The sequence below is a fragment of the Corvus moneduloides genome, chromosome 13 (assembly GCF_009650955.1).
Source record: "Corvus moneduloides isolate bCorMon1 chromosome 13, bCorMon1.pri, whole genome shotgun sequence".
NCBI classification, from domain to species: domain Eukaryota; kingdom Metazoa; phylum Chordata; class Aves; order Passeriformes; family Corvidae; genus Corvus; species Corvus moneduloides.
This window is the reverse complement of record NC_045488.1, coordinates 9,876,475-9,893,471: the sequence shown is the minus strand read 5'-3', so window position 1 is coordinate 9,893,471 and position 16,997 is coordinate 9,876,475. Positions and strand designations below refer to the sequence as shown.

The following is a 16,997-nucleotide window of genomic DNA, read 5'->3' as shown; positions in this document are numbered from 1 at the left end:
TCTCTGTGACCTTGTGACATACAATAAAGCTGTTTCCATGTGACAATGTCCACCACAACCTCAGCTGCAGTAAATGGATTATTTATGTTAACTATCATGGAACAACACTGGTTTAACTATTTTCTGAGATTTGGACACATATTTTGCATGTTTTCTTTGCCATCAAAGTCTGTGGATGGGAAAATTATTCCATTTTTCTTGATTCTGAGAAAATATCAATGTTCAAGACAGACTCAAACCATGTTGTGAAAGCATAGGAATCTCCTCTATGTCATAAAACTTTCTGTTTCTTTGGGAAAAGTAGATTCTGTTTTAACTTTTCCAAAAGTCTCCAGTGATGTATGAAAGTCTCCTTACATAGAAAGGGTTTGATATAAAATACAGTCCAGGAGCATGAGAGAGAGCAGCTTGTCTTTGGAGGGAAGGTTGTTATTTCATGTTTGTGGTATAGACCCCATAAATTACTCTTAAATGTGAGTTTGCTTTAAACCCTTTTGTCAGTTTAAATGAACCAGTTTTCCTTTAATGCAAAGATGCTGCACACCCAGTGAAATAATGGAAGATCAATATTTTAATTCACAAAGTAACAACGTGTTGCTTCTCTGCATAGTTACTTTGCAACCTGTTTTAACAATTTATCAAAGCTGGTAATAATTTAAGTAAGTGCCGGTGTGCAGGTATCAAATGTAGAGAATGCTTTCCCCGAACAGGTATAAATCTTAAACACATGTTACTGCTACGTTGCATTTCTCCATCTTTAATCATTGTCTCTTAGCTGGGTTTTCTCTGCAGGTTTGACTTGGCCTGAAAAAGCAGTTGTTATGGCCAAAAACGTGCACTAAAAATAGAGAGATGTAATGCAACCTGTATTAGTCCATATTAGGAAGCTGCTGTTGGAGAATTAAAGCAGGATTTCAACAATGGGCTCCACAGAAGATGTAATGTGATTAAGTGTTTGCAAGCCCAGAAGGATTCCCTGTATCAGGAACTCAGCACTTTACCCATAGGAGTGTGTCTCACTTCTGTGGATAAATCCCTTGGTTTTTCCAGATCCCTGGTCTTCCAAACAGGGAGTCTGGATTTTCCCTGCAAGCCTGTGATTATTTCCTCATGGCTGATAAACAGCAGCCTCCTGGAGCAGTCTTACATTCAGAAGTGTCCTTTTCCATCACATGTGGCAAGTGAGGTTTTACTGCAAGTCTGTTCTGGATGATTCCTCAGTGGCGATCCTGAGGAGTGTGAGGGACTCCAGGTTCTTCTTCCACTGCTGTCAAGGTGAAAAAGAGACACAGAAAGGAAGTGTAAGTACACGTAGTGAATGGATTTCTTCCCCTTCCAGAGCAGCTGTGCTGCTCCTTTGCTTGGTTCCTGATAAAGCTGAGTGCTGGTTTCCATTGGAACCCAGTGAAATCCAGCGTGGCAGGTGGTGATGACACATTGTTGGTGTCCTTGTCTCAGGATGTTCATGGATATTCCATGGTCATTCTGGCTAGAAAAGCAGAGAGGTGGTTCTTGGACTAAGGTATATTGCTCATCTTTGAGGTCTTTGCTTCTTCCACGTTATCACTGTCCACAGCTCAAGCCATGCTCAGTGTGCCTGCTCCTGTACCACTGTAAATTGTCTTATTTATCTGCCATGAGCCTTGTTTGTGCCACCAGGAAAGTGTCCTTTTCATGGGAGATGAGTGCACATAGTCCAGGAGGTGGGAATCTTTGAAAATCTGGTGACAAACTGAACCATTGAGCAGAGATCACAGTGCTTATCCTGTCCTGTCTCACAGACCTGCCATTAAAACAAAGTCCTATGCGTTGTGTTGATGACTGAGTTTGTTTTGCAGAAGAATAAGGTTTTAAGTGATGTGTCCCAAGCCACAGACTGACTTGGATAACAATCCTTGCAGTAAGATCTCTGTGGTGTTTTGAGATGCAGAGTTCATTATTTCTGTCTCAAGTTCTTGTTTGCTGCTGTGCCAGAGAAATAGTCATGAACTTGTGATCTGGTATGAAAGTGGCTGTTTGGGGAAAAAAAATAAACAAACCACAAAGCAAAACAAAACCATTTTTGGAAGGTGAATTAGGGAATAATGGATCATTCTGGTGTGCAATAATTTTTCCTAGCAGTTGATGCCTGATTTTGTCTGCCATTCCAGTCAGAAATTGGAGATGCAGTTTTGTAGGACAGGGCATTAAAAATGAGAGGACAGCTCTCAGTCTGTAATCAGCTGTTCTTTCAGTGAGCCACCATTTGTAATTCCTGAACTTCAGGCAACCCACTGGCATCAGCTGGCTGTGGTAAATCTGAAATTCCAAGGTTTTGGTGGAGGTATAACAGGGCAGGGCACAGGGATGTGCTGCATCCTGGCGGAGGTGAATCCCAGACATGTCTCCATGTCTGGGATTAGTCACCTTTTGAGAGGTGTTTCTATCCTGCTGCTGGTACCAGAGAAATTTTGTGGCATCCTGTCCCTCTGATAATTCAGCATTGACATATGGTTTTAGGTTAAGTAGTAAGAATATACCTCAAGGACTTCCTTTCTTTAATTTCTAGGCTTGGTTTGTGTGCAGGATCTCCCTTTTCTTTCTGTTTTGCTTTGGAGAGGTGATGAATTTTACTTTCAGGTGAAGCTAATAAAACCTGCCTAATGTGAGTACCAGTCAGAGATTCTCTGGAAAGTCCTGGGGCTTGGGGAGAATTAATTTTAGCTGTTTGCCCCACTTGGATACCCTCTCTTCCTTTTTATGCTGCTGAAGTTACAGGACATGGTAAAACAGAGCTTGCCCTCCATCGAGGGTATATGGACATGTTAAAGGGGTCATGGGAGGAGGAAAGGGAGCAAAGGGCTTCGAGGAAGAGCTGGAGAGGGTTTTTAAGGCAGCAATAGGAAAGAGCTTCTAAGGAAAAATGTGGCCTTGCAGAAAAGACCCTGTAGTTTAACTTTTATTTGTGGCTTTTGTTGAACAGCATCCAGAGACTGCCAGTAGGTTTAACAAGAATGAGGTAGCTAAATTTCAAAGGGAAAGATTAGGCAGGAAAAAATAGTGGAAGGCTGTAGGAGAAGAAGTTGCTTTTAGATGAGTCTGGGAAATGCAGCTGGAAGGGAGGTAGGAGCATCAGGAAAGGCCTCTGCACTTACAGCAAGAATCTGCCAAAAGCCAGACAGTGCTAGACAGTGCTTTTGGTGTGTAATAGGAAAAGGTCATTTGGGGCGGTTGCTCTGGAATTGCACATCTGCTGAGTTGCCATAAAAAGCACTGAACATAAGGAGTTTTCTACAGAGGCCTCAGAAGAGCCTTGTTGTGCTTCTGATCACAGTGGGGATTCTGGTTCTTCCCATTCTGAGGGAGATTTCAAAGACTGCAGGACGTGGTATGGTCATGTGGCTTTGCAGGTGATGAGCCAGGGAAGGGTAAATGAAGGCCACCTACTGAGCTTGTGCAGTGTCACAGCCATTTTATCCTGAGCATCTGGGGGTGTGTCTTGTCCCTTCACAGTCCTGAATTTTGTGGAATTTTTGGCCCAATAGACTGTGTAGCACTCTGTCAGAGTGACTGGCCAAAGAGTAATGTCCCTTGTGCCCAGTCACTTGCAGCATATATGTGCTGTGTTGTAGATTGACTGTTTCAGCTCATATTTCATATGAAATTCTCTGACCTCTTAAGCAGGGAACACCTGACTCCTAAAATCATGTGCTGTGTGCTCCCTGCAATGTAAACTCCTCTGACAGCTCCTGCCCATGGTTTATGGCCTCTTATGCCTTCACACTAACACTTAACATCTGCACCACAAAATTTGTAACATCAGTTTGTTCAAATAAAGAATCCACCAAGCATTTAATCCTTGTTTTAATGGCTGGTGTTTATTTTAGTTTGGGGTTTCATGTACTCATGGAGGGATTCTCTGCCCATGGTCCATAAATCTTGCAGGGCAGGAGTGAGACTTTTCTGCGCTGGCTTGTTTCTGAAGTGAGGCTCTAGAGATGGGGTATTTTTATTTTTTGTATACTTCCATAAAATCAACTCACTTTCAGGTATGAGCTGCAAATGCACTTCACGAGGATTTTTCCTGTTGATTTTGGGTCTTTCTCTTCATTGAACATCTGTGATACGGGATATGTGCATTTCCTTTCTCTTTGTGATGGTTCATCCATGCAAATGCTTTGTTTTCTCCTTGTGCTTGATTGTTCTGGAAAATTGTTTGCCTTTGTGGTAGGCAGGAGGATGCAGAGAGAGACCACTGTGAAAGTGGACAGGATAAAATAATTTACCCTATGGAGGAGCTGCAGACTTGGAAAACCTCTCATTTTTTAAGTAGCTGGTGTTGCTCTGCCTATTCTGGATGGTTCAGCAGTGACCTCCTGAGCTCTTTGTGGGCTCCCTTGAGTCCTGTTGCCTGTTTTAAGGGAAGGTAAATTTACACCTGGATAATGTGAGGGTGAGGCTAACAGCAAGAGCCTGGATTCTCCCCATCAGGTCACTCTGGCTGTGTTTCCAGGCAGCCTGTGGGGTGGTGCTTCTCCACACACATCCTCTAATCCCGACCCCTCGGTGGAAAGCAGCCAGTCCACGGGAGGAATGGGGCCCAGAGGCTGTGTGTGAACCAAGACTGCCCAGCCTTTGCCAGGAGTCCCTTTAGGCTGCTTCTCTCCAAAAGTCACACCTTGCAGAGTTTTGTTCAGCTGCAAAGAGGTGCCAATTCCTTCATCTGCCTCTGGACGAGGGACCACACTGGCAAATGACCATGGCGTGACCTCTTCTCCCTGCAGTGCAAGCTCCAGTCTAGCAGAGTGAGTTGCTCCTCTGACACAAGTGTCTTCTTTTCCACAAAAAAAGAGATTTTTAAGTGAAAACCCAGAGAACTCTGATTTTTTCCTTCCACTTAAACCTTTTTACACAGCTCATTCAATATCAGGCCTAGATTCAGTTGAATCTAGGCTTAGCCCCCCATAAGAACAACTTCTCCATAGATAAGAGATTTATACTGCCTGAAAACATTTATTAGGGGATTGCCAAAATAAGAATTTGATGGGGAAGTGCTGTTCTTTTCAGGAAGGTTCTGACTGATAGCAGCAAGACCCAAAATGTCAGTGTTTTTACTGAAATAATTCATTTTCTTTTCTTTTTTCTTTGATTTCTCCTTGGTATTTAAATGATAAAGTTCAGGACCTGTAGCTAAAGATGTGCTGCTGTGCAGAAGGAGGGATGGGAAATGAATGGGATTAAAGGAATAAAATAACACACAAACATGTGAGCTGTTCCACAGGAGTTTGAGGAAGTCATCTCCATCTCATAGTTGGCAAGTCAAAGGTGCATTCAGCTCTCCTTCTTTCTTGCATAGTCAATTTTTAAATTTTATTTATTTTATTTTTATTATAGAGATTCTCTGCTCTGTGGCAGCTCTGCCATGATTGTGCACTTTCCTGTAGTCGTCCTGCAGCCCATGTGAAAACAGGCTTGAAACTCGGTTATTTTCATCTTTGCTGCTGGCATGTAGCTTCCATTATTTATGATCACCCCACGTTTTCATTTTTTTTTCTTGTCCATAGACTCCTGTCTGTCTCTTTAGACCCAGGGGGATATTTCCAAACTCTCTTAAAAAAAAATCAAATCAGATTTCATGGTTGTTTTCTCAGTTTAAAATGTTTACCAAGTGTTGACAGTTGATGCCTTGGGCAGAAAAGCACGTGCAGAGCTGTACTGGATGACTGCGAGAAAACTGGGAATGAGGAGATGGGATGGATGTGTGGAAATGTGCATATTGACAAGGCAGAAAATGCATGAAGGTGAAGGCAGGGAGTCCATTTCAGGTGGGCTTTGGGGGGCTTGTGGCTGATGGAGTTTGTCACCCTGAATGCAGGAGGGTCAGGGAAAACTGATGATCTGGGAAAGAAGGGAAATTCAAGCTGAATTATGTAAGGGAGCTGGTAAACAGGCTGTGGAAAATCAGGATCAATGAACACCAGCTCAGCTTTGGCTGCTGCTTTGCTCAGAGAGGGTCTCGGGTTAAATCTAGAGAAAATTAATAAGTGATGCTCTGCTCTGGGGAATGAGCAGCATGTGTTGTGTGACGTAAGAGGGACCTGTCTGATCATCCGTTAGGGTCTGTCCTGTGTCAGTTTTGCCCTGAATGTTGTATTTGTGCTGTTGCAGGACCTGTGTGTTTTGTTCCCTTTTCCACAGGGAAAAATCAGCATTAATAGCAGTGTCAGTGTCTTATCCATAATATATCACAGTAAGCAGAGAGAATTTCAGTGAATCTTAGCAGTTGGTTTCTTATTGCAAGAATAAATTTGTTTTAATGATTTAATTTGCTTCTCTTTCATTTTACAATTGAAAGCATGAACACATTTTTTTGTGGCTGCAGTGAAGCAAGCATGTTCAATTTCATATCTGAACTTCTCCTTTGGTCATGCCTCAGCTGCTTTGCGCATCTGCTGGTGAAACACAGTTCACCTTTCAGCTTAGAAGAAGACAAATTATTAATACATAGACATTTTGTTGGGAGGAAGTGAGGTTTAACTTCTGTGGTTTAATTTTTTGTATCAAAGGTAGCTTGACCACTGTTTCACTTTCTAGTCCTTAAAATGGGTCCTTGCCATGGGTTCTTGCCACAGGTCCTTGTAACTGAAGTTCATAAATCAGCTGGTGCAGGGGGTCCCCTCGTTTTGGGTCACAGTCCCAGGAAAGAGGCTCGTGAGCTCTGCATGTAGGTGGCCACCAGCTGCTGGTTCTGCTGCTCAGGCCAAAAGCAATAAATGAGCAGAGAAAGCCAGAGAAGGTCTTATCTGGCCTGACCTTCTGCTCTTCTGGGTTTCAGCCAGAGACTTGTGCAGTTGGCCAGTAATGAGTGTTCCAAAACAATCTGATTTAATTTGAAAATTTTGAGACTATCTTATGCTCTGTTGCATTGCTCCAGTACTGCTGGTAGTAAGGCAAAATGCAACTGATGAGAACGTTGGCTCCGGAATATCTGACAACTCCCCTGGAGAACCGGCAGAGTCTATTGTGTACGTTGCATCCCAAAGAAAGGTTTCCTATCCTAAATTTTATTTCAACCAGCTTTTCCTTAATTAGCCCTTGTTCCATTGTAGTGGAATGTTACTCCTTTCACAAGCAGTATTTCCAATTTCTGACATTTTTTGCAAGGGCATGACTTCTTGATTTGAATTACAGTTAATCTTTTGCTTTTTTTGAACTTTTCCCATCCTCTTCCCTCTTTGCCCATCATCTGTGCACCCAGAGGCACAGTTGTACCTGCAGTGGAACCTCTTGGTGGCTTCTTTAACCAGCCAAGAACACTTTAATTTAAAGGTTGTTACAGCCTGAATATGCACGAGAATGTTTGTTGAAAAGGGTGGGAGTGTTTTATTATGCTCTGCCAGCCTTGAAAGGTATTTTGACTTTTCAGAAAAGAAGAGACAAAAGAAACTGAAGTCCACGAGTGACTGGCGGGAGAGGAGGAACGCGATTCGCCTCACCAACGAGTACACGGTGGAGACCCTGGTGGTGGCAGATGCTGACATGGTGCAGTACCACGGAGCAGAGGCTGCCCAAAGGTTCATCCTCACAGTTATGAATATGGTAAGTAGGCGCTTCACTCTCAAAAGAAGAAACAAGAGTAAATAGGTCATATCCAGGGTAGGATAAAGCTGACTTGACAGCAGAAATCAAGAACTGTTTTGACCTTCACGTACAAGAAAAGGTTTTGGTTTTCTTGTGTTATGTGCCTCTTCTCCATTTGTGTGATTCCTGGTATTTGCCACAATAAAATGGCATTTTTAAAAACTGAAAATGCAAGTTTTCACTTAGGGGAAATAATTGTTAAGGAGTGGTATTTTCTGCAAGGTTTTTGGTGCTGCTGTGTTTTACTTTGGAGGAGGGTAATCCACAGTGGATAGATGGTCTTGTCTGACATGTTTCTTGGGTTCCTAAAGATTCCTATGGCACACCTGTTTCACAAGAGATATGGGTCATTGTTAAAGGCAGCTGAAGTCAGCAGTCCTTTGATTTCCAGCAGAAAACCTGGCTTTAAGTCCAAAATTATTTTTATCTCCGATTTTTGCACAATGAAAATGGCTGCTTCCCTTGATGTAGAAAATGTGGCAAACTTACCACCAAACTGCTGGCTGATCCCACTCTTTTCACCCCAGGACCTCTGGGGCTGCCTGAAGTGGTGCTGATCATACCTATGAGTAGTTTTTGGAGTTGGGCTTGAAAATCATTGTAGAAATCCTAAGGGTATCTTTAGGGACTGAGGGGAACCTTTGGAAATTGCAGGCTTATGTGAACTGTGGGTGTTAATTTGTGAGCTGTCCTTGTAGTGGGGCCTTCTGTCTCAGCTGATAAGGGAACACAAAGCCTCCCACAGGGAATGCTCACTCAGTTGTTGGCAGTGCCAGTAAGGAGGTAATGGCTAAATTGGATGTGGACATTAAAAACTCTCCTCAGAGGCTGCAGGAGTCTTTCCAGAGGCATTTGAAAGTCTTGGAGGAAGCTCATATTCCTTTGCCCATGCTATTGTAATATCCAGGAACAGCTCATTCTCCTCACTGTGCCTCTGTTGGTGTTTATGAGCAGCAAATTGGCTTGGGAAAAAATAACAGCTCAGAACAGTAATTGCCTGGTCACGCTTCCTAGTGAAGAGATGGATGCTCAGCATAAATGAGCTATGGAACAACTGCTTTTTAAGAGGTCTTGTGTTCTTTCATCAAGCACTGGTGTGAGGGAGCCCTCCTGGAGGGAGATGCTTTGCTGATCGAGTAGGGAGTTTGATTAGTCTTTTCCATTAATGAGTTGCTTTTCTGTGTCCCTTCCTCTACCTTTTATTTTGCATTCCAGTTTGCTCTGACAGTTGTCACTTGATGGGGCTCCACTGTGGCTCTGCAGTTACTTTTGATGATCCTCATGCCAATGGGTCAATGATTTCATTGTGGCCATTGGGGATCTCTGTGTTGTGTAGCCTTTTCAGCCTGTGAAGGTTGTTAGGGATGAACACACTGATGGACCAGGTCTTAAATAAAAGATGGCTGTGGGTCTTTGAGTCCTGTTGCCTGTCTGGGCTGAGGTACTGCAGAACATCTCAGCAACATCAGCTTGCCAGGTGTGAATAAATCTGTGTGGGGAGGTGCTGATAGATGGGTTGGGTTCTCTAGACCCATTTATTAAACAAATATTGAAGCTTAGTTTCCAATGGATTAGGCTGATGGGCTTTTAAGCTTGGTTCTGATGCTGTAGTGTGAGCTCACCCCTTTACTAGACACTGGAGAGAGCACATGGAAGAGGACTCTTGAATGAGGAATACATTCATGTGACATCTCCTCAGGTGCAAGGTCCAGCTGAAATGCTTCCCACTGTTAAGTCATTGCTCCTGGGGGCTCACTCGTGTGAGATTTTTTTGATGTCTGATAGGATTTGAATTCGTGTTTCATCTTTTCAGCCTTCAGAGGAGTAATGGAAGAGTCTCTCCCTTGACCACCTACATTCCTACGCTCTTAGGAATATTTTTCAGGCCTCTGAAGGAAACTGCTTGCAAGTGACTGGCAAGACCAAAAGATAGTGAGGAATAATAATAGGCAAACACATATTATGGCATCATTGCATAAATCCTTTATTCTGTGGCAATAAAACCAGGTGAAATTCAGGAAAATTAAAGGGAATTTCAATGTTACATTTAGGTAATGAAAGCTGACCTTCACCCCAGGAAAAGAAGCTGAAGAGTAATTCAGAAAAATATATTTCAGAGAGATAGTCCTGTGCTTTGAGTAGGTCTGAGCCAAGCTCTTGACTGCTTGGGATCTTTGTTTCCTGCCTCCCTCTCAGCCTTGGGTGACTGTTAGCTGGGGGACAGGATTTGCCCCGTGATATTAGGCAGTGCTTATTCAGCTATACTGCAGGATGGCAGGCTGCCTCTAAAAGAAACCAGAATGTTAATTTTGGCTTGGATGCTTGCATTTAAGCAAATAGAACATTACTGGTCAGGGGTATATTAACTCCTCTCTGTAAGCCATTACGTTTACTGTCAAACCACAAAACAAGCATTAAGAGGTCTTATTAATGCATTTTATATTTATAGGCATTTTAAATAAAGTGATCTGCCTTAAAGTATTTAATATCTATTTATGTTACAAGAATTTCTGAAGGGGAAAAAAGTCAGCATTGCAAAATACAGGTTTATTGCTCCCTTGGTGAATGAGAATCTTAGAGAAAAAAAACCCACCACCCTCCTCTAGAATAACAGCTAAAAAGCACAGCAAACCCATTTTGGAACCCAGAAATAACAGGTGGTAGTTCATGTAGCAAATGCTGTGTTTTTAATGAAATTCTGTAGTTCCATCCCCCTGAACAGAGAATAGACTCACATTAGATGAACTTGTTTTTTGTGAATGTCACTGTAGAGGTGCAGGCTCTTCCATTTACTAAACTAATATTTGAAATTATAAGACAGATTTTTCCAAGATCATGGAAGAATTTCCCTCTGAGATACTCTGTAACATATGAGTAGGAACAAGCACAGCTCCAGGCATTTGAGTTGGCTTTTTTTGAAGTCACCACTGCTAAAAAGAAATCTTTCCTTGTTTTCTGGCAAGGTGCTTGATTCTGCACGATTTTCCAAACAGGTGATAAAGTTGTTGTCAAATGCCACCACGCACAGCTGCAGCCTTAGCAAGGGAATGAGACTGTGGGCATGAGGAATGGAAGAACATGGGCAGGGAGCGATACCAGCAGAGCTGTGGAAATGCAAAACCAGCTACTTAAATATAGGCGCTGATCTCTTTTTCTAAGTTAAACTCCCTTGTTCTTGAGCTTTGTTGCAGTGTTTGCATTCCAGTTCTTGTCTCACCTTTGGCTTGAGAGCATCTCCTGTTCATGCCCTTCTTCTGTAGTCACCAGTGTTTAGAACTTCCTCTGAATTCCAAACCCAAGTGCCTTTGTGGTAAAACAAGCTTAAAAACATGCTTATTTTGCTCACTCATTCTGTTAGTCTGCATCTGGCAACTATAATTTCTCACTGCATTTACATCCATGTGGAGCTGTTAGGATGGATGTTCTGTTCTTGCAGGAGTTTTATGCTTCTGTTTGCTTGTGCGTTTGCTTTTCATCTGAAAGAAGTGACCAGTAAAGGAAAAAGGAGATTCTAGGAACTGCCCTGGCCTCTGCTGTGGCTGGTCTTCATGGTTTAGGTTTTCAGCTTTCTGGAGAGAACTGATTCAAGTGGTTCTGGAGATAACTGGTTCAAATGGTGATAAATGAGGATGAGGCGCTTTGGAAAGTCCTATCCTTGGCTGTTGTGTTGTTAAAGATGAGGGGTTACTGTTTTCAGCCAGTCCCTGAACAGTGAGTTGTGGATGTTGGCTCTTTGAAGTTCTGCAGAGCTGACTTTGCAAACCAAGTCCCACCCAGACTGACCCTCTGAGCACTTAGGGACAGAGACGTCTGAATTTCTGAATTTCCAAGACCACAACATAGTAATTTAACAGCTGCTCTCTATGGGTTTGAAAACCTAAAAAAAAGGATTTGGGTTGGTTTGGGGCTTTTTTTGTCCCCTAAGTGCATTTTTTTGGGTTTTGGAATACATTACAACTGTGGCTTGGTTTGGAGCTTGCCTTTTTCTCAGAGAAGGCAGCATGGAGGGTGGGTTTCTGCAGTGTCGGTTCTCCTGCAGCTGTTGCTAAACCATGCGATTACTGTGGAAGCTCTTTGAAGCAGCAGGCAGGAACTTGAAGTTAGCGATCCTTTGGATGTCATTAAGAGGGAAAATTCTTATGTTGTTCTTTAGGAATGATAATGTTTTGCTCTCTGAAGTCTGATTTTACACTCCACAGATTCTTTTTCATTTTGGATTTCCCCTCTGAGGGTTTTTTATGTTAAAAAAGCAGATAAAATCATTTTTATCATGCTTGCATTGATGGATTTATATGTCTGTGCTCTTGGGGGCTGGCACATAAAGGCTCCAGAGCTGCCACTCATAATCAGCTCCCTTACCCTGGTCTGGCATTTTCATGAGGGGAACAGGGACATAAGGGAACATAAGGGAAAAGGATCTGAGTGTCTGATCACTGTCTACAGATTTCTCTTTTCGCTCCAGCAGCCCCAGGAGAAAGAGTTATGTCAACTGTATCTTATAAAGAGCTATGAATATGCTCTTTTTCATAATGTTTAAAGGAGTAATTTGAAAGCTTGGCTTTAGGGGGGTGTTAGAAATCCTATAGCACTTTTCAAAATGAGAGAAAGACAACCTCAGTAACCTGACTAAGGCTTCTCCTGTCCAAACCTCATCCAGCAGCCAAGGCAATGGGAAGGCTCCTGCTTGTATGCAGCGCTTAGGGAAGAAAAAAGAAAAAAAAGAAGTCAATTTACCCTCAGGGTTGCTGTTCTGAACTCCAGAACATCTGAAACACACACGTCTCCTCCCACCATCCACCTGCAGAGGAAGCTCTTGAGAATTAAAAAAAAAATTAAAATGATGTAGTTTAGTTCCTCTCTCAGCCCAATTCCTTATGTCTGCGTTTGCTTTGTGCGTGCTGGGGCAGGCCTGGACAGCTTATGCCAAAACTGCATTTGTTCTGCCCCTTCTATGTCAGAGCTGTAAGGAGAAAGAGAGGGAGGAGGAATGCAAGCAGAGGAGGATGGTCCAGCCTTCAAGCTTTCCTGTTTTCTTTAGGGCATTCTGTACAGTAAACCTCTGTCAGAGAAATGCAGATGAAGGGTGGAGATGCCAGAGACAGACTTTCTTCTTCTTGTTGTTCTACTGCCCTTCCCCTTCCATTTTTTTCTGTCTGTTTTGTATTATTTCCTGTTTGTATATTTCCTCTTTCCAGATCTCACTCTCTACTTTTGATGACTCCTCATAGAGAAGTCAATACAGTGTAGAAGTTCACCTGCAGCAGGGCACCGACAGCGCTTCAGTCCAATTGACCACTTTTCCGATCCCTTCTTTTCAGCCCAGTGATCCAGAACCTCCATTTCTGTTCCAGCCAAGCTGCTTTCTGCCACTTGTGGTGGTGTCCTAAACCCGTAACCTTTGCATTTGGTTCCATGGCAGGTTCTGACACTTCTGTTCCCAGCTGCCTTATTTTATTAAAAGGTTCTAAACCACCCCAAATATTTTCACTTTTCCCCTGTTGGAAGTAGCCACAGCAGCCTGAGGGGTGTGATGCAATTGCAGGCTTCAGGAAGGGTGGCCCATGGTGTTGGGAGTGGGCAGGGAGGTGTCTGTGAGTCAGTCTCTCTGTCCATGCAGCAGGAAATCTTGAGAACATCTGCAGTGGGAAATCCCATTCCTCATCCCCTGGTACCACTTATCCACCTCACTTGGCACGTGCTGGTGACGGACACTTGGATGTGGTGTTGAACAGTTTGGACGCGCTGAGTCTGTGGGGTTTGGTCTCCTTGTTGGCTGGGTGAGAAAAGCAGAACGTTGTTGCTGCTGTGATGAAATTCCATTCTTAGCAGGAAAGGCCTATGTATTTGAATTATTTTATTTTATTTATTGTTACAATCAGCTGGATTCTGTGATGATGCTTCCTTTGGGCACGGCCTGGTTTAACGTCAGCTGTGAACAACCTGAGCTGTATCAGGCTCATGTTTTTTTATTCAAACCATTTAAAAGTCTGTTTGCCTTCTCCTTGGGATTCCTTCTAGCCTTAAAGCCCATGATCCCAGAGAAGTTTCCCTCTGAAAGGACAGTGTGTGGGTGCAGCTGGCAGTGGGGCTGAGACCTGGAGCTGCCCCTTGCTGGATGCAGATGGTCCCAGCCCTAACCACAGGGCACAGCAGAGCCTGTCAGGAGAGCTGGGGTGCCTCTGCGAAAACATCTTCAGAAGAGGGGAAAAAGCTGCATCGTGGAAAAAAGCGGGGAAAAAATCCATGTGAGCACCCAGGTCAGAGCAGGAGGATGAGGAGCTCCAGGTGCTGGAGCAGAGGTTGCCCTCCAGCCTGTGGGGAGACCATGGTGGGGCAGGTGGCTGTTTCCTGAAGAACATTGTGACCTGAGGAGAGGAGCCCATGCTGGAGCAGGCTCTCCTGACAGGAATTGCAGCCCATGGAGGGGATCCATACTGCAACAGGGAAAAGAGTGTGAGGAGGAAGGATCAGCAGAGAGAGCTGTTACAGGCTGAGGACAGTCCCCATTCCCCATCCACCTGCATGGCTCTGGGTGAGGGGGAAGGAGTCAGGAATGCAGGAGTAAAGATGAGGTGAGAGGAAGGTGTTGTTTTATCTTTTTTTTCTCTGTATATAGATTATTTTAATTGGCAAATTAAATTTTCTCCAAGTCAAGTGTGTGTTGTCTGTAACTGTTAAGTGATCTCCCTCTCTGAGGGAAAGGTTAATGTTCCTGCTAGGCAACACAAACTGCCATCAGTGTGGGGCTCCTCTGGGCTTCATTTAAGAAAATAAGCAAACAAAGCTTGCATAAACAGGCAAAGTGGAGCGTCTTGCACTCCCAGTGGCTTTTTTTTTTGTTTAGTGTCCAATTGCTGCTGCTTGAGCTCTTCTGAGATCACTAGTGGATGGGAATAAAAGTGCAGTCAGAGTTATCCGTAGGACAGAGGGCACAAGAGAAAAGGAGGAAGGGCTGACAGCTTTCAAGATTGCATCCTGAGCTCTCCAGCAGCTGGTGCTTGGTGTGCAAGTTTTGCCAGGGAAAACACCCTTTGGAAGTTGGTGGTGTTTGGATGTGTCCGTGCCAGATCTGGAGGCAGCTTGTCTGCTCTGATGGGAAGCCAAGCACCAGCACCACCAGGCTCAGTGATAAGGACCTGTTTGCTGGACTTATCCTCCTTTCATGAGTGGGAACTTCATGGGGTGGCCAGAGCTAGTGGAGAGCTGGGACACCAAAGACATCCATCCAGCCATCCATCCAGCCATCCATCCAGCCATCCATCCAGCCATCCATCCAGCCATCCCAGGGAAGTGTCTGTCAGCCTCTGCAGGGGTGCAGCAGGGGTTGACTCCCTCAGCCTGGTTCCCCAGTGACCCTCCCAGCTGAAGGTCCAGGTCTCCACTTAAACGGGTCATTGGTCGGAGCCCTTCTCTGCAAGTGTCAAGTTTATCCCCACCAGGTCTGTAGTGAGAGGCCCGAACTGCTCTACCAGCACATCCCCAGGCTAAGCAAATAGTGCCAGCCCTTGTGGGCACTTGTACACGAGCCTCAGGGAAGATAAATGGCTCATTGTGCTCAGCTGAAGGTCACTGGGTCAAACACTGAGTAGCTCTGTCTTGCAGTCTGTGCCTAAATTGTAGGAAACATTTACGTGTGTGCTTAAATCCAACCCCAAGCACTGGAGAGTTCCAGAGCACTCTTCCACTGAGCACATTCCTGAGTATTTGCACAAGTAGGAAAAATACCAAGCGTTGAAAACATAATGTGCAAGATCTGCTCGTGTCTCGGGTTTGCTGTAGGAAGTTACTGAGCCTGGGTGATGCTTGTAGCCAAACGAGCTGTGAGGAAGGAATATTGCTTACCTGGGGCCAAACCTGCCTCCCATTTGTCAGGAGTCTCTCTTCACTGGTCTTGATTTTGGTTTTTTTTATTAAGCAGGGGATACAATATTCACCCAAGATCTTTTATGTGGCATTTTACACCTTTTTAAGATAAACCCTTCCCTCACCTTTCTTGATACTGTCTAGTTAAAACATTTGTACACAGAGAAATGGGTGGAATCAAATTCTGGCATCAATTAAGATCTTATATTCTAACCTATAAAAATGAGGTGAAGTATCTGAGCTGGAATGCAAAATCTGGAGAAAGTAGTAAGGTAGTTTCCGGTGCTATTTTTGTATTTCCTGAGGCTTGTGTCATTATGTGCTGCCTTATTACTATTCTCTTATATAAGATATGAAAATAACAGAGGGAAATTGCTTTTCCATTCTATTTCCTGAAGTCTAAAACACACCATTATTTCATCTTGCATTCAGATAGCTCTGATATTTAAATGCTGAAGATCCATGTTAGTTGGATGCTTCGTAACGTATGTCCGTGCTCCTGAGACATTATGTTTAGAGTTCCTTTGGAATATTTCTATCCTTTCCACAGTAACTCTTAAAAAGTCTTTATTTTACTGAGTGTAGTAGCACAATCCTTTTATGGTTGTTTTTTGTGTCAGTTTTTAGAAGGACAAGTGTCTAACTTTAGTCACAATTAGTTTCTTCAACTATTACTAGGTCTTGGTATTGCCACTAATACACTCTGGATGTTTTCTTTGCTTTTTGACAGGTGTACAACATGTTCCAGCATCAAAGCCTGGGAATTAAAGTCAACATTAGAGTCACCAAACTAGTCCTGCTTCACAATCGCCCTGTGAGTTCCAACTGCTTTCTCCCCTGCTCCTGGAATTGCATTGTGGTGTCCCACAGGGGGGGAGGGGGATGTGGGACAGGTCTGGCCTCAGCATCACAAACTGTGAGGAGTTGCCTGTTCCAGTTCACCATTAAAAGTGGCAGTATTAAAGGTGGGAAGTACAGGGGCTGTAGGAGTGAAAGGAATCAGAATCCTTTTATTTATCCTTCCTGGTAAATCTGTCTGCTTGTAGCTGCAAACCAGTCTCAGGAGTTAACTGTTACAGAGAGGTCTGATGCTTTATCTAAAGACTGTGGCTGATATTTCTCCTTTTATATCTCCTTTTTTCTCCCCCCCAAAGGCGAAGTTGTCCATTGGGCATCATGGAGAGAGATCTCTGGAGAGCTTCTGTCAGTGGCAAAATGAAGAATATGGTGGGGCAAAATACCTTGGTAACAACCAGGTTCCTGGTGCCAGGGATGACACCCCTCCTGTGGATGCTGCTGTTTTTGTGACCAGGTATGGGAAGGTCTGGTTTATCAGTGTACTTCATCTAATAATGCCCATGGTCAGTGATGGGGTTATCTGGTCAAGCAGAAATCTAAGAAAAAGATGATACATTTGATGTTCAGATGCCTCTGATGAAAGTGATCTGTCTTTTGTACATTCTTAACAAGATTGTACAAAGGCATCTTTCCTCTTGAGCCAAAGTGTCACAGTC

At 43.7% G+C, this 16,997-nt stretch overlaps 1 protein-coding gene across 4 annotated transcripts in view; it reads left to right on the top strand.

The window, feature by feature from the left end:
- Window positions 1-16,997, top strand: part of ADAMTS17 (ADAM metallopeptidase with thrombospondin type 1 motif 17) — a 167,450-nt gene that overhangs the window by 14,542 nt on the left and 135,911 nt on the right. For all 4 annotated transcript variants that reach the window (XM_032122461.1, XM_032122462.1, XM_032122464.1 and 1 more), the window contains exons 4-6: window positions 7,406-7,578; window positions 16,214-16,297; window positions 16,638-16,795. In XM_032122461.1, the coding sequence (XP_031978352.1) occupies window positions 7,406-7,578; window positions 16,214-16,297; window positions 16,638-16,795 (415 nt within the window). The remainder of the gene's footprint in view (window positions 1-7,405; window positions 7,579-16,213; window positions 16,298-16,637; window positions 16,796-16,997) is intronic.